Source organism: Mesoplodon bidens, assembly GCF_964165515.1.
Source record: "Mesoplodon bidens genome assembly, chromosome: 16".
Lineage (NCBI taxonomy): Eukaryota > Metazoa > Chordata > Mammalia > Artiodactyla > Ziphiidae > Mesoplodon > Mesoplodon bidens.
Window position 1 is genome coordinate 62653930 of NC_138173.1, and position 24536 is coordinate 62678465.

Below are 24536 nucleotides of genomic sequence, written 5' to 3' on the forward strand. Positions count from 1 at the left end.
GCCCTGTGGGGAGCCATAGGAATCTGGGTGCCAGCAAGGACAGAAGGCCTTCAAGAGGCCTGGGGAGAATACTGGGGTGGGGGGGGCGGAAGGACTGCTCCGTGTGTGACCCTGCCCCCAAAAGTCTTGCTGAAGGACAATGGGCAGGTGGTTGCCTGCAGGCCTCGCGGGGCTCTGGTTTCTGTGTCAAGAGGGCTGCATACAGGTTATTGCCAGGCTGAAGCTGCAAGGTCGCAGAAGGACCGAGTTTGGGCCTGTGGCTGGAGCAGACCCTACTGGATGTTTTCATGATCGCACTCCTAACTCTGGTCCGGTCTCTCCTAACCACACTCCTAACTCTGGTCAGGTCCCAGAAACTGCAGGAAGCTTCTTCCTCCAGCGAACTTAACTGAGAAGGCTTAACATCGTGCTCACTTTAAAGAAGAAATGCTTAAAGGAATTCCGTTTTTTATCACAGAGCCTATGTTGAAGTATGTATTTGGACCTGAGAGGCAATACACTGATAACTGACACAATGACTTATGTTCAAAGTCTTTAGGACTTTTGGGCTTTACAATTCATGAGGCTGGGAGAATCTAAAAACCAATAAAATAAACTAACAATTTAAGTTTTTATAATGGGAAATACCCTGATCAGCTATATATGTCACTTGCAAATTTAAACATTCAGAAGGATATAAGTCTAAAGTGAAAGTCCTCCATGCCACTCATTAACCAGAGATAAACATTTTTTTTTTAAAGTTTTTTCTTTTTGGCTGGGTTGGGTCTTCATCGCAGCACACGGGTTTTCTCTAGTTGTGGTGCGCGGGCTTCTCACTGCAGTGGCTTCTCTTGCTGCAAAGTGCAGCATCTAGGCGCGCTCGTGGGCTCTAGAGCGCAGGCTCAGCAATTGTGGCGCACGCAGCGATAAACACTTGCAACAATCTGCTGTCTTTCCTTCCAGACTGCCAGCAAATAAACAAATGTATGATTAACACAAAAAGGATATCATGAGGACCCTCTCAAAACTGTTCTTACTATGTTAAAAAAATCAACATACCTTTCTGAGCCAATATATTTGGAATTAACCCCCCCATCATCCTCTCCGCTTCACACACCCCCACCAAACTCAAACTAAACCTTTGTTTTTCACACAGAGGTCCTGTTATTTCACTTGCACACGTGGAGTCTTCCGAGTCTCATCTGCCACAGCCGGCAACAGGTAACAGGGTCTCGGACTCCTCGGAGACTCATGAAGCACCGTTTACCAACTCCAAGCCCTCCCCTGACTCGTGTCTCAAGCGGCCAGCCGGTGACCCCCTTTTCCCCACGCTGACTGCAACCCAGCTGTTCCCCAAACCTCCAGCAAGCCTGGCGCCGCAGCCGCTCTAGGACCACGTGCCGCCCCGCCCCGCCCCTGGCCCCACCCAACTGGCGGGGCTTCGCCCACCAGGAACCATGAAGTCCCCCTCGCCCTGGGCTCCGCCCACTGTGAACCCACGCCGCTCACCCAACCCCGTATCCGCCTACGCCGCCCTGGCTCCACCCTCACGGTACCCCCACTGCGCGCCTCGAGCTCCGCCCACCTCGTCCCAAGTTTCGCACGCCGGGACTTTGCGTCGCTCGCCCCGCCCAGGCTCCGCCCAACAGGACGTGCCCCACCAACCCAGGGCAGCTCGCGTCCGCCCACTGACCACGCCCCCCACCCCCGCCCCGGCTCCACCCTTCCGGAATCTGCAACGCGCGTCTCAAACTCCTTGCGCGGGGATCCTACGCTTCCGCTCGCCCAGGCTCCGCCTACCCTGCCCCAGGCCCCACCACCCGGGGACGCCATCAGCGGCCTCGAGCTCCGCCCACTCCGCCCCGCGAACCCGCGTTGCGCGTAGTGCGCCGACGCCTTCGCCGAAGCCCGCCCGCGGGGCTCGTCCCGTCTGCCTCAGGCGTGTGCCGAGGCCCGCCATGGAAGGGGACCTCTCCGCCGCCGCAGCCGCCCACTACCAGCCGGCCAGCCCCCCGCGGGACGCCTGTGTCTACAACAGCTGCTACTGGTGAGGGGGAGCGAGGGTGGCTCCCGGCATCTCTCTGGCCCGCTCGGCTGCGGCGTCGCAGCCGAGCCCCGCCTCTTCCCGGCCCCTCCCCGGGGCCGCTCTGGGCCTTGGCTGGCGAGTTTTCCGGTTTGAGGGGAGGAGGGAGTGGGAGTGGCAGCCCTTGTTCCTTGAGTCGAGCGTGGGCGTGTGGGTGGGTGTGGGGGGGTATTCGCCAGGAGTGGTAGGGTTGGTGGTGCGTTACTTCTGCCCGGCTCCTTTCGCTTGGACGTTTGTCAGCAGATCTCAGGGCTTGGGCGGCCAGGAAGGGGAGTTGGAGGCGGAGGGTGGACCGCAGAGAGCCTTTGGAAATTATTCTGCTGAAGCCTGCGTGGTTTCACACTGATGTGAAGGTCATCTTAATTTTGGAAGAGAATGAAACGGCAGAGATCTTACAGTAGCATTCCCAAGATCACCCAGCTAATAGCAGCCCGGGATCCAATTCAGGCCCTTTTGTACCAGAAACCAGGATCTGATCCGCCGTGTCGTCATTATAACAGTGGTTACATTTACACCTAGCACTTGATATATGCCAAGAATTGTTCTGAGACGTTTATGTAAACGAAGTCATGTGAGCCCCACAGTTACACGAGGAGGTCGGTACTGTTGTCCCCATTTTAAAGGTGAGCACGTTGGAGCACAGAGGGATGCAAGTAATTTGCCTAAGGCCACATAGCTTGTGAAGGAAGGAATGGGGATTTACACGCAGAGTTTGGCTCTGGACTCCACCCACTGTAGCCCTGTTCTAGGCCACCTCTCTGGCGGAATCACCACTCTTATCTTGGTCCTTTTCACTCCCACACCTATACCTTTCCCTTGCTTGAATAATGACTTCTAACCCCACTTTCCAGCCCCTGCACAAAAAACCTTAGGGTCCTCTAAAACTGCCTTTCCTTCCTTCACATGGTCACCAAAGCGATGCTAGGAAGAGCTCACCATTTGTTCAGCTCTGACTGCTTGTCAGGCCTAGTGCCAAGTACTTCCATCCATGCTTAGGAGATAGGTCTTTTGTTATCATTCTCCTCATGAAAAGACTGAGCCACAGAGAGGCCTGTTGTTTGCCCAGGGTCACACATCTATCCAGTGGTGGTTCTGAACCTGGAACCTCTGTAATGGTGGAACCGTGCTTCTTCTGCACTTTACTCCTGCCCTGGCTCCCACCTCAGTCCTGTTAGTTCTTGTCCCTAACATCCATTCATTGTTGTTGGTTTTTTTTTTTTTTTTTTTTTTTTTTTTTTTTTGCGGTACGCGGCCCTCTCACTGTTGTGGCCTCTCCCGTTGCGGAGCACAGGCTCCAGACGCGCAGGCTCAGCGGCCATGGCTCACGGGCCCAGCCGTTCCGCGGCATGTGGGATCTTCCCGGACCGGGGATCAAACCCGTGTCCCCTGCATTGGCAGGCGGATTCTTAACCACTGCACCACCAGCAAAGTCCCTTGCTGGGGATGTTTTTGAGACGGTTCAACTGTTAGCCAATTGTTGGATGAGATGGTGTTTCAGGTCTCTACCAATTTTTTAAAATGTCATTATCAGTCTTTTGTGCAAATTTGAAAGACATAGAGTGTTCTTGTTTAATTATACTGATTAAACAATTACTTTATTTCAGTGAAGAAAATATTTGGAAGCTCTGTGAATACATCAAAAACCATGACCAGTATCCTTTAGAAGAGTGTTATGCTGTCTTCATATCTAATGAGAGGAAGATGGTAAGTTGGGGAGTGATTGTGGAAATTTAGGATTACGTTAGAAGCTAAATAGACCATGGGTTTAGCACTGTTGTAAAATGTGCCTTATAAAATACAGCAACATTTTAAGGTTTGTTTTTGAATGAGATTTTTTCCCTACCAGGACATGGTTGAGTTAGTAGAGCTTAGTCCCTTACTTGCAGGTAAGGAAATATATGATGGTATGTTTATGCAAATAAAATCCCTTTTCTTTAGGTATTAAGTTAGAGCTTTTTAAATTAAACTTAATTTTTAAATTAAGTTAGAGGCACATATTCTCAGGTTTGAAGTAAAGGTTTCTTTGTTTCTGGAGTTTTAATGGAACTGTAGTAAACTTCTATGAAGTATTAAGAAAAGTAAGCCCTTAATATTTTGTAAAGCACTTTTGTGAGCATCATCTTGTTTGATCCCAGTGGAAACCCTGTGAAGTAGTCCAGACAGCTGTCTCCGTTTTATAGATGAGGAAATACAGACTCAGGGAGGTCCCATGAATAATTAAGTGGGAAAGCAAGATTTGAACTTGCCAGGAATTCCAACTCCTAGTTTAGGTCTCTTTCTACTCTCCAGAAAACATCTTGTAATTAATTATTGCTTCTTCATTGTTAAGGACACTTGGAAGGATTTGGATTTCTTCTTATCCATTCATTCTTTCACCTTGATTGTTGGTTGCCTAGAAGTATTTTATTTTTCATGTATGTATTGCCTTAAAGAATTTAGTAGTGGTTTAACTGAAGTTGTGGCTTAGGAGAGTTATTGTATTTTGTAGATACCTATCTGGAAACAACAGGCAAGAGCTGGAGATGGACCTGTGATCTGGGTAAGATGGTCAACACAGACAGCTTCTGATGCAATAGTACTTGTAATCCATGAGTGGTTTTTATGTTTTGGTAGAGCAGGAATAATGGGGCAGTAGAGAAAGACTATGATAATTATTAATAATTTGACTTCTTGACGATAGATGTTATTTGGTCTAAGGTAGAAGCACTCATGGGCATGTTTTCTTTTAATTTTGAAATTATTATAGGAATGATTTTAAATGGCTGATGTAGCAGATACATTTGTTATCTAGACTCTTGTCTATTTAGCACTGGAAGGAACTTGAACCTTATCTAGTCCAGCTGCACAGTAGAATTATCCAGAGATTGTGAAAAATACAGGTTTCTGGGAATTCCCTGGCAGTGCAGTGGTTAGGACTCAGGGCTTTCACTGGCAGGGGCCTGGGTTCAATCCCTGGTCGGGGAACTAAGATCCTGCAAGATGTGCGGCATGGCAGGAAAAAAAATAAAAATAAAAATACAGGTTTTTGATCTAGTCGATCTAGAGGTTCAGGAATTAGCGTTCTTAGTAAACTTCTGAGTGAACATGACTGGCGTTTGGAAAACATGGACCTGCTCCAACCCCTTCATTTTTCAGGTGAAGAAACAAGCCAAGAAAGGCAAAGTGAATAGCTCAGGGTCATTTAGCTGATCATTGGCAGGGCTGGGTCCTTTCCAGTACACATCCATATGTCACCTTAAACTGGTCCCCTGAAGAATGGAATTGTTTATGCTAAGAAACATGAAGATAAAGTAAAACTCCATTCATGATAATGCAACAAACATCAGGTTTCTGATGCTTATTTAGAATAAGATATCATTTGAATTGGCTTCATTCATTTACTTAACATATATTTATTGAGCGCTTCTTATATGCCAGGCACAAAATAGACTGAAATCCTTGGCCTCATGCTCTTGCTTCCTCCACCAGCAGGGGATCCGCTGCTCTAACATTGAAGCCCCAAATCCAGCAGTGTTGGGTTAGGAGTGCAGCCTGAGTCGGACACATCGGGGTTAAACCCCAGTCCTCCCATTGGTGGGCTGTGTGAGCTGGACAGGTTATTTACGCTCTTTCTTCGGTGTCTTCCTCTGGACACCGGAGGCTTTGGTGAGATAATGCATTTCAGGCATTGTCCTGGTATCTGGTACCAGTGCTCCAGAAGAGTTAGCTATTATTGTTAGCAGAGCTACAATAACCCCAGTTGCGGACTGTCCATCTGCCCTAGCAAACATGCCCATTGCTGAAGTGCTCAGCTGATTTTGAGTCATGATCTTGCTTCCTGTCTTCAGGAAACTCGCAGGGAAAGGACCTGTCCCCCTTTACACAGCAGCTCATGGTGGCTCAGAGTGGGGAACCTTGTTTCAAGAAGTCTCCCCACAGATTTTCTATGTGGAGTAAGTCTCTGGCAGATTGATCTGGGCCTCACTGCTGTTCCGTTGCAGGGAATGGGTAGGCTTCCCTAAGTGGGTAGAGGCACGGTCCCCGAAGGAACAGGTCACTTTCTAAGTGGACGTCTCTGCCTCTAGCCCCACTGGGTGTTTCCCAGGCATTTGGACAAGCTCTGTACCCAGCTCAGAGAGTGAGGCTATTGCTGGAATGTGCATTCCTTGGTTCCCCATCTCTGCCGTGAAGGTGACTCCTAGTTGAAGCCTGCTTTCCCTCTCGAGTTCACCAACCATCTGTTATGTAGGAATATGGAACCAAGCTAGCCAGAAGGATATTCCTTGTTTATGCCTTTTTCTTTCTTTTTTTTTTGGGCTGTGCCTCGTTCCCTGGTCTTAGTTCCCTGACCAGGGGATGAACACACGCTCCCTGCAGTGGAAGTGTGGGGTCTTAAACACTGGACCACCAGGGAAGTCCCTGTTTGTGCCTTTCCACAAGTTGTGTCCTCCTTCTGGGAGGCTCTCCCCTTCAGGCAAGAGGCAGTGACGGCAGCCTTTCCTCAGTGAAACGCTCCTTAACAGTTGCCTGCCTTTTCCTCCCCGTCCACACGCCACCACCCCCGCCCCGCCTTGGTTGGCTTTTTTTTTTCTTTTTTGTGGTACGCAGGCCTCTCACCACCGCGACCCCTCCCGCCGCAAAGTACAGGCCCCGGACGCGCAGGCTCAGCAGCCACGGCCCACAGGCCCAGCCGCCCCGCGGCATGTGGGATCTTCCCGGACCGGGGCACGAACCTGTGTCCCCTGCATCGGCAGGCGGACTCTCAACCACTGCGCCACCAGGGAAGCCCTTGGTTGGCTTTTTATAAGGCTGATTATTTACATAGTAGTCTCATTAATTCTCTCAGTCATACTGTGAGTGATACTGCGAGGTAGACACCACAGTTATCTCCGTCCTGTAGAGGAGGAAGCTGGCTAGTGGTGGGGCTGAGGCTGAGCCAGGTGACCCCGCTTCAGGCGCCTGTGCCTGCACCCTCTCCCACCTCCGCTGAATTACCTCATCACCTCACCGTTCTGCAGCAGTTGACTTGTGTTTCCCACTCGCTTCTCTAGGAACTCCTTGAGGTTAAGGACCTATCTTTCTCATCTTCGTATCTGTATTTTCATAGCATGGTTTCCCCCAAAAAAATAGGGAGTACATATTTCAAAAAAACCTGTAATATAGGGTAGAAGATGTGAAGAGAGAAACAGATTTTGGATACGGCGGAGACTGCTTCTGGCAGGGGTGGGAGAGGATCAAAGATGGGCTCATGGGGAAGAAAGCATTTGAGCCGGAGCTTGAGTGATAGACGTGGGGAGAGCGGAGGAGACGGTGGTGCAGATGGAGCCGAGTACCGTGAACGAGCCTGGGGGAAGGGGGTCGTGGACTGTTAGCGGGGGAGCAGCGCTTAGTTCAGGTATCTGGAGGGTAGGATGCATTAAGGGGAGAACAGGGAATACGCTTTCATTTCTGATGCTGTTCTGCTTTCTAAGATAGAACTGGAGCCGAAGGAAGCACTTTCAGCTCTGATGGTACAACATCTCCCGTCTCAATTACGTTCCCCACCTCACAGGGTCAAATGAAACATCGTTTGAGAAAGTGCTTGTAAGCTCTGAAGTACTAGAAATGTAAGATGGTATTTCTAACATCGTATTGATGTGATTGAACTTTTTATCTCGCAGTGCTGTTCTCTGTGAGAGCGTTTTTCTTCTGAGGAGCTCTAAGCATCCCACTGCCCTCATGTCCATTGATAAACCTCCCTGACATCCCTTCGAGCCCTTAGCTGGTTTGGGCAGTGCCCCGTGTCCGGGAGTGAGAGTGAGAATTCACATGTGCGCTGGGACCCAGCTGTGCAGGAGAAGCTCTCTGTATTCTTCTTCCTTAATGGCTACAGATTAGGGCTTGGCTGACTTAAAAACAATAACAACCACATTTTAAAGTCCTTCCCCTCTCCAGGCTCACCTCAAGCTGTCCCCTTTGTTAATGGTTTGGAGGATATCCTTGTAGACTTTTTTCTCTGTACTCATATGCATGCATGTGTACTTCTGAATGCACACATCTGTCTTTATGTACACATAAATTTTAAAAATAATATATAATACATAATCTGCAATTTGCTTTTTCCATCCAACTGTGTAACATGGACTTAGTCCAATTTCCACAAAAATTTACCTACTTCTCTTTAGCAGCTGCGTAGGACTCCATCTTATGGCTGCATCGTGGTTTGTTAACCATTCCCCTCTTGGTGGACTTCTGGTTGTTTCTGAATTTTCAGTGTTATAAACAGTGCTGCAGAGATTTGCTTTGTTTATATACCTTTACATGCATGTGGCCATTTTTCTATAGGCTGGATCCCTAATGGTAAAATTGCTGGATCGAAAGGTGAACATTTAACGTACATAAACCTTTCCACTATTTGACTGTTTCCTGTCGCTGGACATTTGGTCTGTTTTCAGGGTTTTGTGTTTGCTTTATTTTGCTAGTATAAGGAGGACTGTCTTAGTCTTGTATATGTTTTTTTGTTTGTTTGTTTTTAAGCCTTCAACTTTATTTTTTTTTAAGATTTATTTTATTTATTTTTGGCTGTGTCGGGTCTTAGTTGCGGCGCGTGGTATCTTCGTTGAGGCGTGTGGGGTCTTTTGTTGGGGCATGCGGGCTTCTCTCTAGTTGTGGTATGCGGGTTTTCTCTCTCTGGCTGTGGCGCACGGGTTCCAGAGCGCATGGGCTCTGTAGTTTGTGGCATGCAGGCTCTCTAATTGAAGCGTGCGAGCTCAGTAGTTGTGGCGCACGGGCTTAGTTGCCCTGCAGCATGTGGGATTTTAGTTCCCTGACCAGAGATTGAACCCGCATCCCCTGCATTGTAAGGTGGATTCTTTACCACTGGACCACCAGGGAAGTCCCTTGTATCTGTTTTTGATGATATATATGCATAATTACTATAACCTTGGAATATACCATCATAAGGTAACCTGGTTAACTTCAGCAACTTTTACTTCTAGGATTACCATGTTGTCTTGCTTCATGTTTCAAGTGGAGGACAGAGCTTCATTTATGATCTTGACACTGTCCTGCCATTTCCCTGCCCCTTTGATACTTATGTGGAAGATGCCTTTAAGTCTGATGAGGACATCCATCCACAGTTCAGAAGGTGAGGAAATTCAGGTGGATTTACCTGCTTTCTGAAGTTGGACCTTGACAATTAGACAGAGTTACTTTGTGTGTTTGTTTTTGCATTGGTTTAGTAAAGATCACTTGTCTTCACCATTGAGTTGACGTTTGAGAATCATGTGCTCTACAGAAGATTCAAAATGTTTTAATGTTTTAAAGGTTGTCCATTGTATAAAAGGTTGGCAGTCTTTAAAAATTTGTGTGATGAGATCCAGAACGTTTTCCAACAGTCATTTTGGGCATTTCTCTCATACTCTTCGTTTTGGGTGGGTGGTTGGTTGGTGGCGGAGCTGGATGCCTGGCAATGACAGAAGTCAGAGGGCTGTGACGGCAGCACCTGGACATTACGCCTCTGCCCCTCGTACATACACTGAGCAAGTAACGGCAACCAGCTATATACTTCCATGCCTTTGTAGTCTGGGATTTCAGCTGATCATTTCTCATGGCGTCTTTAACAGGTATTAAAGCTACATATATATTTGTGTGTCACTAATAGTACAGAAATGCCTGTCTAGTTTTGTGCATGTCATAGAAAATGAGTCTATATGAGAATTGAGTTAGAATTTCAACTGTGATATAAACGAATGTTGGTTTATGTACAGGAAATTTAGAGTGATCCGCGCAGATTCATATTTGAAGAACTTTGCTTCTGACCGATCTCACATGAAAGACTCCAGTGGGAACTGGAGAGAACCTCCTCCATCATATCCCTGCATTGAGACTGGAGGTGAGCCAAGGACGCCCTCTCAGAGGGGTTTCCCATCACTGTGCAGATGAGCGTGTTCCCTTAACCAAGGACAAGAAGTGCATTGTTCTTTGGGTAAGACTCCCTGAGTGGTAAGAGGTAAGAGGGAGTATAGTTCTTATATTTATCAGATTCAGAAATTAAGGCACAGAGAACGGGACCAGAAGGCACCAGAACTCATGGGAGAGGCAAGGCGTGAGGGAGCCGAACCACGACCCCGTTGCTGGAATGTTGGGTGTACCTGCTGCTCGCGCCCTGGACTTGGGGAGATCTGCGTGTTTGTGCCGCTTAACGGTGGGACTAGTAGCGCCTTGCCGTGGTGGGTGTCGTGTGATGGTGAAGGAAGTCCCCAGTGCATCTTTGGGATGTGTGAAATGTTGTTTCACTGGCTCTGTGACAAAATCTGCATTAGAAGGAGGTGAGAGCTAGCAGGTTGTATTGCCCCACTCATCTCATTTATGTGCTTTCAGTCCAATTACGAATTTCTCGAGACTTAAGTAGGTAAAGGATTCTTCACCGTGTTACTATTGTTTGGCATTCACCTGAGTTGGAAACATTATTTATGGTGGGAATTAATTTGCAACGTTGCCATTTATTGGTGAAACATCCCCTCACAAGGATGATACCGTCTGAGTCAAAATGCTCTGTAAGCCGTGAAGGATGCCAGAAAAATAGGACATTAGTGTTCAGAGTTCAGCAGGGGAGAAAGTAAAAAATATATTTGGTGTATTTGAAGTGAGTGAACACTGAAAGAGGATTCCAGCTCTGATTTTTGAGGCTCTCTGTGAAAAGCTCTCATGATTTTTAAAGTTTATATTGGAGTTTCTTTGGGTTCACCAACCTGGTTCCCAGCCTCAGCATTAGATTTGGGATAGCTCAGGTCAGGAAAGGGCATCATGGTTCTTGCTTTCAGTCTCACACACCCTGCTGCACGGCGTGGTCTGGACAATGCTTGCACGGCTCCCCGTTTCTCTTCTACACGTGAGCACTAACACAGAGCCTGACATGTCGTGGACCTTCAGTAAACACCACCTTGTCAGCCCCGGTCGTTCCTTTGGGTTTAATGACTACTTCCTAAGAGGTGCCTGGCAAAGGTGCCAGGCTTTGTGCCAACCCCTTCTATGTAACTAGCTCATCAGAGGCCTCCTGAGGTTGACATTGGAACTCAAAAGAATCTGCTCTGAATGTGGGGTAAACATACTGGTTTCTTGTGTAGTAATTTAACCACATGTTCATGTTCTCTCGTGTGGTAAATCCATTACTTCAAGCCCTGTATTTATCAAAGGAATGTATTTGAAGTTAGGAGACAGGGGAATTACCTTTAGCTAATTAGTATTGCTTTATTAAAAATAAAAAGGTTAAAAAAGAAAAAAAATGGTTCAAGAAGCCATCAAACTTTAAACTGATGCAGCTTTGTTTTTTTCATAGCAGCTTTCCTTGGTCCCCTGCGTTTAGTTATGGAATTGGCCTTTAGGGCTTAAAATTTAGTACATTTGATGTGTTGCACATTACAATTAAGCCTATACATTTAATAATTTTGGTGGTCATGTGTCTGCAGGCCCACTATTTTCAATTCAGCATTTAGTGTATTTTAAATAAAGGAACTCTTTTTTTTTCCTCCCCTCCCTGAAAAAAGAAGGAAACGGAGATTCACAGTCTTGCAGCCTTGCTCTGAAGGCTCAGTTCCAGTACCAGCCACAGATGGTTCAGTTCTTAAGGACATTTCCCAAGTCTTGGGCTGAGTTATAGGGTCTACCATATTTGTCCCCTTCTCTTTCTGAGCCCTTTGCTACCTTTTGTCTGCATTTACCTCTCATCTCCTTGTCTCAGATGACGTGTTATAGTAACACTGGCTAATTTGAGCCCAGCTGGAGGACCAGTGTTATGTAAACAGAAATGTTGTAGTGCCTCTTGGGGAGATTATAGGCAAGTGCTGATTTGTTATACATTGATCTTTAAAAATTAAAAAAATTCTTATTTTATTTTTATATGTTATTAGGTAATGAATGCCTGCAGATCGTAATCATCTTTTATTTACTTACATTAAAAAGCCCTAGAAAATGAATACAGTTGTATTTCGGAAGTTGAGGTTTCCTTTAGCCATTTTTTAAAGATTTTAGCTGACTTACATGGAGTCTGGCATCTACCCCAGGTAAGCAAGAACTTTTGCCCCATCTCTCCTGGGAGGCGCCTGTTTTTCCTTTATTTTGGATTCCTTGGTCATTGTGCATCCCTGGCTCTCTGATGACTTCAACAGAAGTCCTGCTTTTGCTGATTATCTAGCTTTTCTTGTTGTAAGGGTGGGAGTGACTCTGCTTCTAGTTTTCTGTATCCTAAGTGCTTACCTTCATTTTGAAAGATACATTTGTTGGGTAATGTATGCTGGTTTTACATGTTTTTTCTTTCAGTTTGTTAAAGGTGTCTCTCTCTGTTTTCTGCTTGCTTAGTTTCTGATCAAGGAGCATGCCATTGTTCTTGTGTTTGCTTCTCTAAATGTAGTGTGTGTTTTTTCCCTGCTCTGGCTGCTTTTTAAGGTTTTTCTCTTTATCTCTCCATTTCAGCAATTTGGTTATGATGGACTGTAGCATAGTTTTCTTTAGGCTTATTCAACTTGAGGTTTGTTAAGATTCTTAGATTGGTGGATTTATAGTTTTCATCGAATTTGGAAACATTTGGCCATTACCTCTTCAAATATTTTTTCTGACCTCTCCCCCTTTTAAAAAAATTCTTGTCCTTCCCCTACATGTATGTTAGATGGCTTGTTACTTCTCTTAGGTCAATGATGTTCATTTTTTTTCAGACTTTTTCTGTATGTGCTTCATTTTGAGTAATTATTTTGTCTGTAAATTTATTGATCTTTTCTTCTTCATTAACTAATTTGCTGTTAATCCCATCCAGTGCTTTTTTTCCTAAATTGTACATATTTTATTTTTTCATCTCTAGACATTCCATTTGGGGCTGATTTAATATCTTCCATTTCCCTCTTTGTCATGCTCATGTTTTACTCTACCCTTTTGAGTATACGGAGCATGTTTATAATAGCTGGTCCTTGTCTGCCGACTCTGTTATCTCTGTCGTTTCTGTCTGTGAATGTTGACTGATTTTCCTCCTGGTGTTGAGTCATATTTTCCTGTTTCTTTGTGTGATTTGTAATACTTGGTTGGGTGCCGGGCTTTGTGAATTTGAGGTACTTTTAAAAACAGTGTTGGAGTTGGTTCTGTCATGCACTTAAATTCCTGGGGGTCAGCTGGATCCTGTCAGGGCTTGGTTTTAGGCTTTTTTAGTGCAGGTTCAAAGCAGCCTTTAACCCAGGGCTAATTTAGCCCCACTGCTCTGGTGTGACCCTTCTGAGGATTCTACCAAATGCCCGTGTGTCATGAGTTCTCTCTACCCTGGCTGGTGGGGACCATGGAAGTTCTGGGAGCTATTAGACCGACTGCTTTATGGTGCTTCTTTCCTGGCCTCATGAGATTAGTCCCTAACCAAAGACTTAGGGGTAGAGGAGTGGGTTCCCTCTGCAAAAATCCGGGACACTCTGCGTACTTCTCTCCTCTCCCACACTGTGTCCCTCACATGTAGCTGCCAGGCCCTCCTGAACTTAGATCTGTGTCTTCCCATCGGCGGGAAACTCCCATGCTGTTTGTGTCCCTGCCTTGGTGCTGTGGTCTAGAAACAGCCCCCCGGGCAGTGGCTGGAGGGATCCTACAGCTCCTGCCCTTGTTTCTCTTTTCTTAGCAGTCAGTCGTGTGTTGCCCATTGTCTGGTGTCTGGAAACAGTTGCTAAATATATTTTGTCCACTTTTCTGACAGTTTATGGTGGAAGTGCAGTTCCCATAACAGTTCTTTGATGAGTAGAAGCATCTCTGTATACACTTAAAAATTTGTAATATGGAAAATTTAAATCATATACAAAACTAGGCAGAACAGTGTATTAGACTTTCAGCAGTTATCGGCTCATGGCTGATATCCCATCCACTTTCCCCTTTCCTGTATTATGTTGAAGCAAATTCCAGATATTATATCCTTTCAACTCTAAATATTTCAGTATGAATCTCTAAAATATAAGGATTAGTTTAAAAAATATATGACCACAATGCCATTATTACATCTAAAAAAATTAACAATAATTCTTTAAAATCAACATATATCTCTGTAGTCAGTGTTGAGATTATCGCAGTTATCTCATGAAGTCATAATCTTTTTTCATGTAGTTTGTTCATGTGAATCAAGGTCCAGATAAAACCCCCCCATCGTGCTTGGTTGGTATGTCTCTTTAGAGTCTTTTTTAATATTCAGACATTCCTAGTCCCACTTTTTTTTTTTTTCCTTGTAATTTATTTGTTGAAGAAATGAATCTGGGAGAAACGGCCTGGATTTTGCTGATTGTATCTCTTTTGTATCCTCTGTATTTCCTATAAATTGGCAGCTGTATCCAGTAAACTGGCAGTTTGCTTATTTATGCATTTTTTCATTTAACTTTTTATTTTGAAATAACTTTAGACTGCTAGGGAATTGGTTACAACAGTACAGAGAGCTCCTGTATACCTCTTACTCAGATTCCTGGGGGATCTGAGAAAACCATAGTGTAATTATCTAAATCAAGAAAATAATAAATCAGTATGAAAATATTGGCACAGTACTGTTAACTTATAGACTTTACTTAAATTTTGTAACTTTTCCCCCTATTTCTGTTTTCTGGTCCAGAATCTAACTCAGGATATTACATGTAGCTGTCATGTCTCCTCATCTCATTCTCCTTCAGTCTGTGACAATTTTTTTTTTTCTTCTTTACAACTTTTACCCTTTTGAAGGGTACCGGTCATTGACTATGTATAGTGTCCCTCAGTTTGGGTTTGTGTGATGTTTTGTCATGATTAGATTGATGTTATACATTTGAGACAAGAATACCAGAGAAGTGATATTGACCCCTTGTGAAACATTTGAATAATTTTCCCTACTTTTGGTCTTCTGGGTTGTTTTATTGCTGTTAAGCCAGAATTGTGCTTTCAGTGGACATTTCTTTCATGTATTTTTGTAGATTCCAAAATGAACCTGAATGATTTTATCAGTATGGATCCTGAGGTAGGATGGGGAGCCGTCTACTCACTGTCTGAATTTGTACATCGGTTTGGCAGTCAGAACTACTGAACTTGACCTCTGGATGTAGTGCCATGGAGAAATTCTAGGACGTGAACAATCCACCCCTTCATCTGAGAGAGCAAACGTTATGATGGTACATTTGGCTTGGAATTATGCTTTCCTCTTTTAATTCAATTGAGTTGAAGCATAAGTGAACAAAAGAATAGATAGAAACAATTTTTTTTTGGTATGTCAGGTTGAAACTTGATGTAGTTGCTCAGATATTCCTACTGCTCATTTGTTAAAAAATGTGAAGACTTACGCCAGTAATTGCTTTTGTTATGATAAATGTGTGGACTTTGTGTCTGTTTTGGATGGTTCATGTCTCTCCAGCTATACTGTAAGCTCCTTGAGGGCAGGGCTGTGGCCCGTTGCTCTGTGAATCTCTAATGCCCATAAAAGGTGCCCGTAAAATGTTTGCTAGTGACTGTGCTGCTGCCTGAAGAGGGCCGACGTTGTGAGCTCAATCAGCAATAAGTATTAGTCTTTCTGGACCATTCATTCTGTTCTTAGCAAAGATTGCAGCCCTCTCAGGCTTAAGTGTTGTTTGGCCTATTTATATATGTTTTTAAATAAAATTGACCTAAATTAATTTTGTTTTGAAGATTTTGTGTCCCTCTTTGATAATCTGGGATACCCAAGAATGTCTCAATTATAGATGGGAACCATTGCTTTAAAATACATTGATAAGTCTTCTTTCCTGAAGATGTTTTGGAAATTTGGCTTTCATCATATAATTCCAGATAAAAGATGTTTGGCATTAAACCAGCATATAGCACCAGCTCTCATTCACGTCCTCCATGGTTCTGCTGTAAAAATGAGCAGATTTCTTCTCATAGGGCTGTGCAGACTTTTGCTCTTAGATGAGTCTTCTGCTTACTCAGAAACTTCCATTCAAATCCTCTGCCTTGTGCTCTGGAGGGACACCTGCAGTCATTTCCTCAGGAGTCAGTCAGTCAGTCAGTCTAAGGAAAGACCATATATCCATTTGGCTCGGCTGACCTGGAAGATGCTGGGAGAAAGTGAATCAACTTTGGTAAGAGGAATACAGATACAACCTAAATTATTTTTGTAAGTTAGAGTTAAATATAGACCCTAAACTTAGATAACTTTGTTGAGTTTCAGATGGTCATTTAAAAAGTATGTGACTACAATAAAGAAGATAGATTTTGGCAGGTTGTACCACAGAAATACTTTGCCCTGAGCAAAAAGAATTCAGAGACCCCAAAGGATTGTGATCTGATTTACAAATTGCATTTTTTGGAGCTTTTTTTTTTTGGTTTCCCCCCTGCCAGTTTATGAGCAGGTTTCCAATCTGGTATTCAAAATTATGTCTAGTGCAGACCAGTCAGACAATCTTGTGTGTGTAAGCTTGAACTTCCCAGCCACCTTGCCTTGAAATTGAAAACCCCCTACTTCTAACCAGTGTGATGAGCAAGGTTTATAGTTATGTTAACGTATCCAGTGGCTGTTGTCATGACTTGTTAGAAGCAATAGAGGACATCTGCTATTTCTGCCTACCACTCCTACAGTGCCCTTTGGGGAACTCTTCTTTGTGTATATCATATATCATATATAGTCCTAGTGGCCCATAAATAGAGGCATGTAGCCTAAACCAGGCCAGGGTTGGACCCCACCCCTAGACAAGTCTAGGAATAGCCTGTCACAGTGTTCTCTGGAATTGCCGTATTGACATTAAGAGAGGATAATTCTCTGTCCATCAGGACTGCTGGGCTAGGGCCCCTGGGAGTTTGGGGCTGCTGGTGGGTATCTTGACTGGCACAGAAGAAAGGCCTGCCTGCATAATGCGCCTGAGCAGAGCGGGAGCCCCAAGGGCATTTCCGAGTGCCTGGATCTTTCTTTGCTTCAAACCAACCCCAGTTTTCGAACTTGCCTGTTTATACAAACCAGTGGGTTCTTTTTTCTCTTCAGTTTGTGTGAGTTGGATCGCTGTCATTTTTAACTGAAAGGTAAGCTCCCTTGCAAGATTTTCCTTCAGAATTGTTGATTTTATCAGGAACTGTTTCTTTTGTCTCTCTGTGCTTAATTTTTCTCTGAGGTCAGATTTGCTTCTCTTTTTATACTCAGTATGTGTGAGAGAACTGAATAAATACTGATAAATGCTGTTTGGAAAGAGGAACTTTCAAGAAAAGCAGGGGACTAAAATAGAATTTGTAGTTGACTATGAAAATAAGAGAAATAAGGTATCTCTGAGAATCTGACGGAAAGCAAATACACAATATAAAATGTCTCCCAGGTCAATAGAACTGACTGTACCTGATTGTGGGTATTACCGTGGCTTTTACAAGTGATTGTGTCTTCCAGAGGAAGGGTTTGTTAGCAGTGGAAGTAAAGACAAATGCTTTTTTGTGTGTGGTTTTTCTCAGTTTAATTTTTAATTATTTAAAAATAGATGGCACATGCACATTGTACAAATGCAAAAGATATAAAAAGGTATATAGTGAAAAGTACTCTTCCCTCCCATTCTTACCTTCAGTTTTCTGATCTCCCTACCCAGAAACAACCTGTTTTCAGTTTCTTTTCTATCCTTACAGGAATTTTTTTATGCCCATGGAAGCATATAGCATTATGTATTGAATTCTGGGGTTTTCTTCTTCCCACAAATGGTTAACACTCTAAAAGTATTGTTCTGCATTTTACTTTTTAAACTTAATATATTTGGATATTTTCCAGTCAGTACATGTTGAGTTTCCTCTTTCCTTTTAAGGGATACTTTGTATTCTGTGGTGTGCATGGTCCATAATTGAACAGTCCTGAAGTTGTTGTAGTCTTTTGGTATGATCCGCCCCCCCCCAAAAAAAAGGTTCCAGGAGTATTTTTGGCCATGCGTCTTTATAGCAATTTCTGAGATAGATTTTGGAGGTATAGACTGCTAATTGTCTCACCAAATCCATTCTCCTTTTTTTTCTAGAAAAAGGGATACAAATGTTTTCTATAAAGGGCCAAACAGTAAATATTTTAGGCTTTGCAGGCTATAAGGTCTCTGCTGTAGCTGCTCAACTCGGCCTTTGTAGCTGGTAAGCAGCCATAGATGATATGTAAATGAATGGATGCGGCTGGGCTCCAGGAAAACTTTGTTTATAAAATGTGGGGGCTCAAGGATTTGACCCTTGGGCTACAGTTTGCTGTCCCTTGTTTCAGAGTCACATAGGTGCAGCTGGCCTTATGGCTGCTCTGCCAGGGACTACATTTCCCAGTGTCCTTTGCAGCTAGGTATAGCCATGTGACCAGGTTCTCACTGTAGGAATGTAAGGGAGGGGTGTGTGTCACTTACAGGGCTGACTTGCGGGACGTTGCCCACCCACTCCTTCACACCTCTCCCCCCTTTCCTACTGGATGATATGATGGTGACTAGAATGACCTTGGAAGCCACCCACTGAAGATGGCAGAGCCACCATCAACCTGGGTTCCTGAATGACCCTATGGAGCCAAGCTGCAGGCCTGCCTGAAAAGTATATTGTAGAGCTGTTCCATAAGAGACACACTTATGTATTTTTTTAAGTCACAGAGTCATTGGTGAGTCTTGATTCTGCAGTTTAGCCCTCCCTAGTTAATACAGTGCCCATTCAGGACTTGTCACAGGGTATTTCTACTGGGTTGGAAATGAGACTTTGTGATATTCCATGTGGAGTTAGATCTGCGGTGTTTTTGTGTAAGCTGCCCCTTAAGTGTCCTGGAGTGTTTGTGGGCTTATTGCTCTTTGCAGAATGTTCAGGAACACTGAACGCAGATATCCATCCATACCTCTTATTTTGCATGAGGTTCAAGAGCCTTGTGGGAAAGAAGCCAAATGAATCCTGTCCTCATTTACAGTTCAGACATGTGTGGGCCTATCTGATGGACTAGGGGTCCTCAGAGCTATCCTAGCTAGAGGAGAGGAAAACGGATTCCTGAGGGAAAATCACTCTTGAGTGAGGAAGACACCTGGCTGAGTGGACCAGACCTGGCAACGAGGCCTGGTGGTTAGAGGGACCACTGGTGGCAGGTACAGTGCGAGGTGTGCTTCCTCATTGCTCACCCTTCATGCGGTGCACCCCTTTCCTTGCTCTCTCACCCTCTTGAAAGCCCTTTCCTCTGGGAATGAAGGGAAAGAACTGTGTCACTAGGGGCCCAACACGGCTCTGTGGGAACCTTGCAAGTAGCTGGTCTTGGGCATCAAAGGAGAACAGTGGAGGCCAGTGGCCTGAGAGGTTGGAATTCTGGTGGTTGAGTGGTTGGCTCAGAGCAACGGAGCAGAAGCATGATAAAGCCTGAAGGCTGTGGCTCTGAGTTTCTGTGAATCCCCATTTCATCAGGACTTTTTTTTGGTTGCTGTTCAATTCAAATAAACACTTACTGAGCCTATGTTAAATGGGGGCATGGTTAAGAGAGGCCCCTCTTCTGTCTGTGTACAATTCCTGCCGCTCTGTTTATCCTCATATGTCTCGCTGTTCTTTTACCGTTATTCAAACTCCTATAATGGATGGTAACCTTGTTCAGAAGCTCAGAATCTTCTTAGAAAGTTGTTAGTAGAGTGATGGTCACAACTAGTGGAGAATCTGCTTCATTTTCTGAAAAAAACAAAACACTGATCTGGACTCGTTGCTTCCCATGAAGATGCTGGGCTCATCTGGAGCTTCAGTCATAGGCTCTTTAGAAAAACCAGCAATGACGTCTTCTTTACTCCGAAGTTCTTTACTCCAATCTTTACTCCAAAAGTTCTCTGCGGGAAGAGAATAATAATCAACAGTGGCCTCAGTGACTTCTTCCTCAGAGCTCAGGGTGTTTAATTTCACCTCAGTAAAGCAAAAGTCTGCACGTTATCCAAATGCAAGTCAGTGGTAGTTTCTTCATCTTCAGTGAAGCCTGCCTTGATCAGTGGTCAAGGCTGGTCGGTCAGTGGTCGACTCTAGGTCTGTGATGAATTCCGGGAGTCGCGTGGGGTTGGGCACAGCCAGGGAGAACCAGGCAGAGGGGAGGAAGGCCTTCCTGAGCAGGATGCTGATGCCAGCGGGGAGCACGGGGGCTTGTGAAGGTGAGGAGGCTGAGCGTGTCTCCATCTTATCAGGACTTCGAAATAGAAAATGACCTTATATAGGATTCACAAGCTAGTGGGGGGCTTGCGTACATTCAGTTTATAATAGCAAGCACCCCTGACAATTCATAGAAGTTCTTGGTGAAGAATGCTTATTAAGAAGCTGGACTTAGTTTTGGTGAATATGCGCTTAAATCATGAATAGTTGGGATTACTATAAAAGTGAAAAGTTTGTACTCACTGGTGGTTGGAAGCCTGGGACATACCAGGTACTTACCATTCGGGGAAGGGGAAGTCATAGTCATTTGCCTTGAACACATTTGGAGAACAGAGTTAGAAGTTACAGGCAGGTTCCCTCCCTCCCTCCCTCCCTCCCTCTATCCACCCACCCAGCGTGTATTACATGCCTACTTTTTGCAAAGTTAGGCCCTGATGAATAAGGCAGAACTGTCCTAAGAGGAGACATGCAGAGTGCTCAGGTTCAAGGGACAAGAACCTCTGTCCTTTATTATTATGTCTTTTATTACCTCACTTTCATTAGCATGTAAAGCAGAGGGCCAGCCTTTGAGGAGCCTGTTGTATAGAAATCTTTTGGTAAAGACTTGGTACTTAAAGATTGCACTTTGAACAAATATACAAGCCAAAATGAAGGACTTTTCTGTAATTATTTAAAAGGATCTTGAAGGAAAAAGTGATTATTCCAGTACAGAACCAGAAAATTTGGAAACACATGAGCATCCCTAGGACCAGAAAGACAAATTCAGCCTGAACCAGAATTATTCACTTAGTTCCCCTAGTTGGGGGTTACCATCAGCTCTTCAGTGAGCAAGAGCTGGAGACTTATGTTGGCACCATTGCCTCTTCTGTGTAGTTGTTAGTTGTAGGTGTATATCAGTAATATATAGTTGAGTCTGTAGTACTCATTCTGGAGGCTAGTGACAGTTTCTCTGAGCAAGTCCTTTCGCCACCTTCATAGGACACTGAGTGAAAGAAGCTGTCTAGTTATAACTGCAGTGAGCTGTTCAGGCTGAGTGCTGTAAATATTATAGACCAGCTTCTGATACTCAGTGTGGGCAAAAGGTGCTAAGTAGTCCCCCATACTGCATTATCTTTCAGCATGTGGCACACAGTAGATGCTTAATAAACATTTGCTACATGAATGAATATATATTTATGAGGTTCTCTCAGTGTATTTCCATTAGCGCTGCTAGTTATAAAATCGATGAAATGATGTGTAGTTGTGCACATAAAACAGCTGCAGCCAGTCAATTAGGTTGAATTTGGTTGTCTCACAGCTGTTACCACCGTTTTTCCTCTTGGCAGAGAAATGACAGAAATGTGCTGTGGGGGAGCTTCTCTCTCAGCCTATTCTTTTGCCCTTTGTCCCACTGTGCTCCCTCCCAATCCTGTTTGGACATTATTTGTGCCATTTCTAAGAAGAGGATTCAGAAGTGTCCCAACTAATGAGAACATTTTGTCAGGGTATCTCCTTCCCTGTGTGCCATGACTGAAGAGACAGGGGGAAGGAACAATACACAATACCCCTGTATTTCACCATGGTGAACCGCAGAGTAAATTTAGCCCCTTGAAATATAGCAAGGGTGCTGTGGCTTGAATATTTGTAACCCCCCTACCCCACTCCCCGAATTCATATGGTGTAATCCTAACCCCCAAAGGTGGTGGTATTAGGAGGTGGGGTGTGTGTGTGTGTGTGTGTGTGTGTGTGTGTGTGTGTATGTGTGTGATTAGATTAGGAGGGTGGGGCCCTCATGAATGGATTAGTGGTGCTAGAAAAGAGATCCCCCGAAGCTCCTTCTGCTCTGTGAGGACACAACGAGAAGTCTGCGACCTGTGATTTTACCCAACCATGCTGGCACCCTGATTGGACTTGCAGCCTCCAGAACTGTGAGCAATAAATTTCTGTTGCTTATAAGCTACCCAGTCTGTGGTATTTTGTTATAGCAGCCCAAATGGACTAAGACTAAGGGTTCCTAACCTGGAGTCCTAACACACATTGAGTGTGTATATGAGTATATTTTCCTGGAGAGAGGATACATAGCTTGTATTACCTGTTTATTCATTTAACAATATTTATTATTATTTTTATCTATTGAGGGCCTACTCTATAACCTTAGGCTCCAGGTTAGATGCTGGTAACTGAAACCAGAATAGCTTTTGCTCTCTTGTAGCTTATAGGCTGATGATGGAGACTGACATCAGTCAAAGAATCACACAGATGACTGTACAATTGCAACTGTGAAAGTGCTTTCAAGGAATGGTACCAGTTCTATGAGCACATGTAATGGGGGAAATTAGCTGGTTAAAGGGGGTTGGGAGGCTTCTTGAGGAAGTATTTCATCCTTTCAAACAAATAGCTCCTACTATGTGCCAAGCACTGTTCCTGCCCTGGTGATTCAGCAGTGAAGAAAACAAGCCCCTGCACTCACAGAGCTCACATTCTGGTGGAGAAGACAGACAATGGACATATACTGTGTGTGGAAGAATGGTTGCTATTTACCAAATTGGAGAAGATTGTGGGTGGAGCACTCCTGGGGAGGAAGATCAGGAGTTTTATTTTGGACATCTTAAATTTGAGATGCCAGTTTGATGTCTAAGAGGAGATGTCAGGAGTTGGATAAAGGAGACTGGGATTCAGGGGAGATGTTCAGGCTGGGAATATGAAATGGGGAGACCTCAGTTAATAGACGGTATTTAAAGGCACAGGACTCAAGATCACTGAGAGAATGAGTGTAGACAGAGAAGAAGTAGGGGGACATAGCCCTGGGAGCTTTTACATCTAGAGGTCAGGAGATGAAGAGACACCAGAAGGAGGACAGAGGTAGGGGTTGGTCAGGGAGGGAAGAGAAGACAAGGAAAGCTCAGAGAAGAAAGTGATTCAGCAGGGAGAGAGGGCTCTGACGCATCAGATGTTGATGATCAGTTGAGTAAGCCGAGGACTGAGATGACCGTTGGCTTCGGCAATGTCTTCAGAGGTCTTCAGAGCAAGTTCAGAGGAGTGATAGGGATGAAAGCCTACTTGAAATGGTTCAGGAGGGAAAGGAAAGAAGGAGGCAGAGTGGTGTGGTAAAAGGAACAGAGAAGTGGGGCAGTACTGGGGGGGCATGGGTCAAGGGGGACAGCTCTGAACCTGGCCGTCACCCAGTTCTGCCTTTATAATGAACAAATTTACCAGTTCTAGCCCTCCAGAGAGACTTCTAGGGACATCAAAGACCTGTCCTCTAGGCCTGTTGTTCTCATGCAGGGCAAACACTGCTCCGTTCTTGACTAGATCCATCCCTTGGTTCATGCAGCCTTCCTCAGCATTGACATGGAGGAAAGAAAGCTGGATGCCCCCAGAGGTATGGTCATCTCTTGGTACCTGTGAGGGATTGGTTCCAGGATCCCCCACGGATACCACGCTCCATGGTTGCTCAAGTACCTCATGTAAAATGGCACAATACAGTCGGCCCTCAGTAACCATGGGTTCCACATCAGTGGACTCAACCAGCCATGGATGGAAAGCTGCAGATTGAAATCCACAGATGCGGAACCTGTGGATAGTGGGCCGGCTGTATTTCATCAATGCAATTCCTATCAAATTACCAATGGCATTCTTCACAGAACTAAAACCAAAAAAAATCTTAAAATTTGTATGGAGACATAGAAGACCCCGAATAGACAAAGCAATCTTGAGACAAAAAAAAATGGAGCTGGAGGGATCAGGCTCCATTACTTCAGACTGTACTACAGGGCTACAGTAATCAAGACAATATGGTACTGGCACAAAAACAGAAATATAGATCAATGGAACAGGATAGAAAGCCCAGGGATAAACCCACGTACCTGTGGTCAACTAATCTATGACAAAGGAGGCAAGAATATACAATGGAGAAAAGACAGTCTCTTCAATAAGTGGTGCTGGCAAAACTGGACACCTACATGTGAAAGAATAAAATTAGAACACTCCCTAACACCATACACAGAAATAAACTCAAAATGGATTGGAGACCTAAATGTAAGGCCAGACACTATAAAACTCTTAGAGGAAAACAGGAAGAACCCTCTCTGACATAAATTACAGCGAGATCTTTTTTGACCCATCTTCTACAGTAATGGAAATAAAAATAAGCAAATGGGACCTAATGAAACTTAAAAGCTTTTGCACAGCGAAGGAAACCATAAGATGAAAAGACAACCCTCAGAATGGGAGAAAATATTTGCGAACGAATCAACGGACAAAGGATTAATCTCCAAAATTTACAAGTAGCTCATGCAGCTCAATATCAAAAAAACAACCCAATCCAAAAATGGGCAGAAGACCTAAATAGACATTTCTCCAAAGAAGATATACAGATGGCCAACAAACGGATGAAAGGATGCTCAGCATCACTAATCATTAGAGAAATGAAAATCAAAACTACAATGAGGTA

At 44.4% G+C, this 24536-nt stretch overlaps 1 protein-coding gene across 11 annotated transcripts in view; it reads left to right on the forward strand.

Moving 5' to 3' along the window:
* Nucleotides 1–1759: 1759 nt before the first annotated feature.
* The window catches only part of NTAQ1 (N-terminal glutamine amidase 1), a gene marked incomplete at its 3' end in the record, with an annotated part of 167322 nt that continues 144545 nt past the window's right edge, over nucleotides 1760–24536 (forward strand). For 6 of the 11 annotated variants that reach the window (XM_081258257.1, XM_081258252.1, XM_081258250.1 and 3 more), the window contains exons 1-5: nucleotides 1760–2026; nucleotides 3667–3766; nucleotides 4551–4601; nucleotides 9019–9167; nucleotides 9790–9914. In XM_081258257.1, coding sequence (XP_081114383.1) covers nucleotides 1938–2026; nucleotides 3667–3766; nucleotides 4551–4601; nucleotides 9019–9167; nucleotides 9790–9914 — 514 coding nt within the window. In that variant the 5' untranslated portion in view covers nucleotides 1760–1937. Of the gene's footprint in view, nucleotides 2027–2567; nucleotides 2686–3666; nucleotides 3767–4550; nucleotides 4602–9018; nucleotides 9168–9789; nucleotides 10008–14970; nucleotides 15658–24536 lie in introns of those variants that run through there. The other 5 variants (XM_081258254.1, XM_081258255.1, XM_081258247.1 and 2 more) reach the window with 4 other exon arrangements.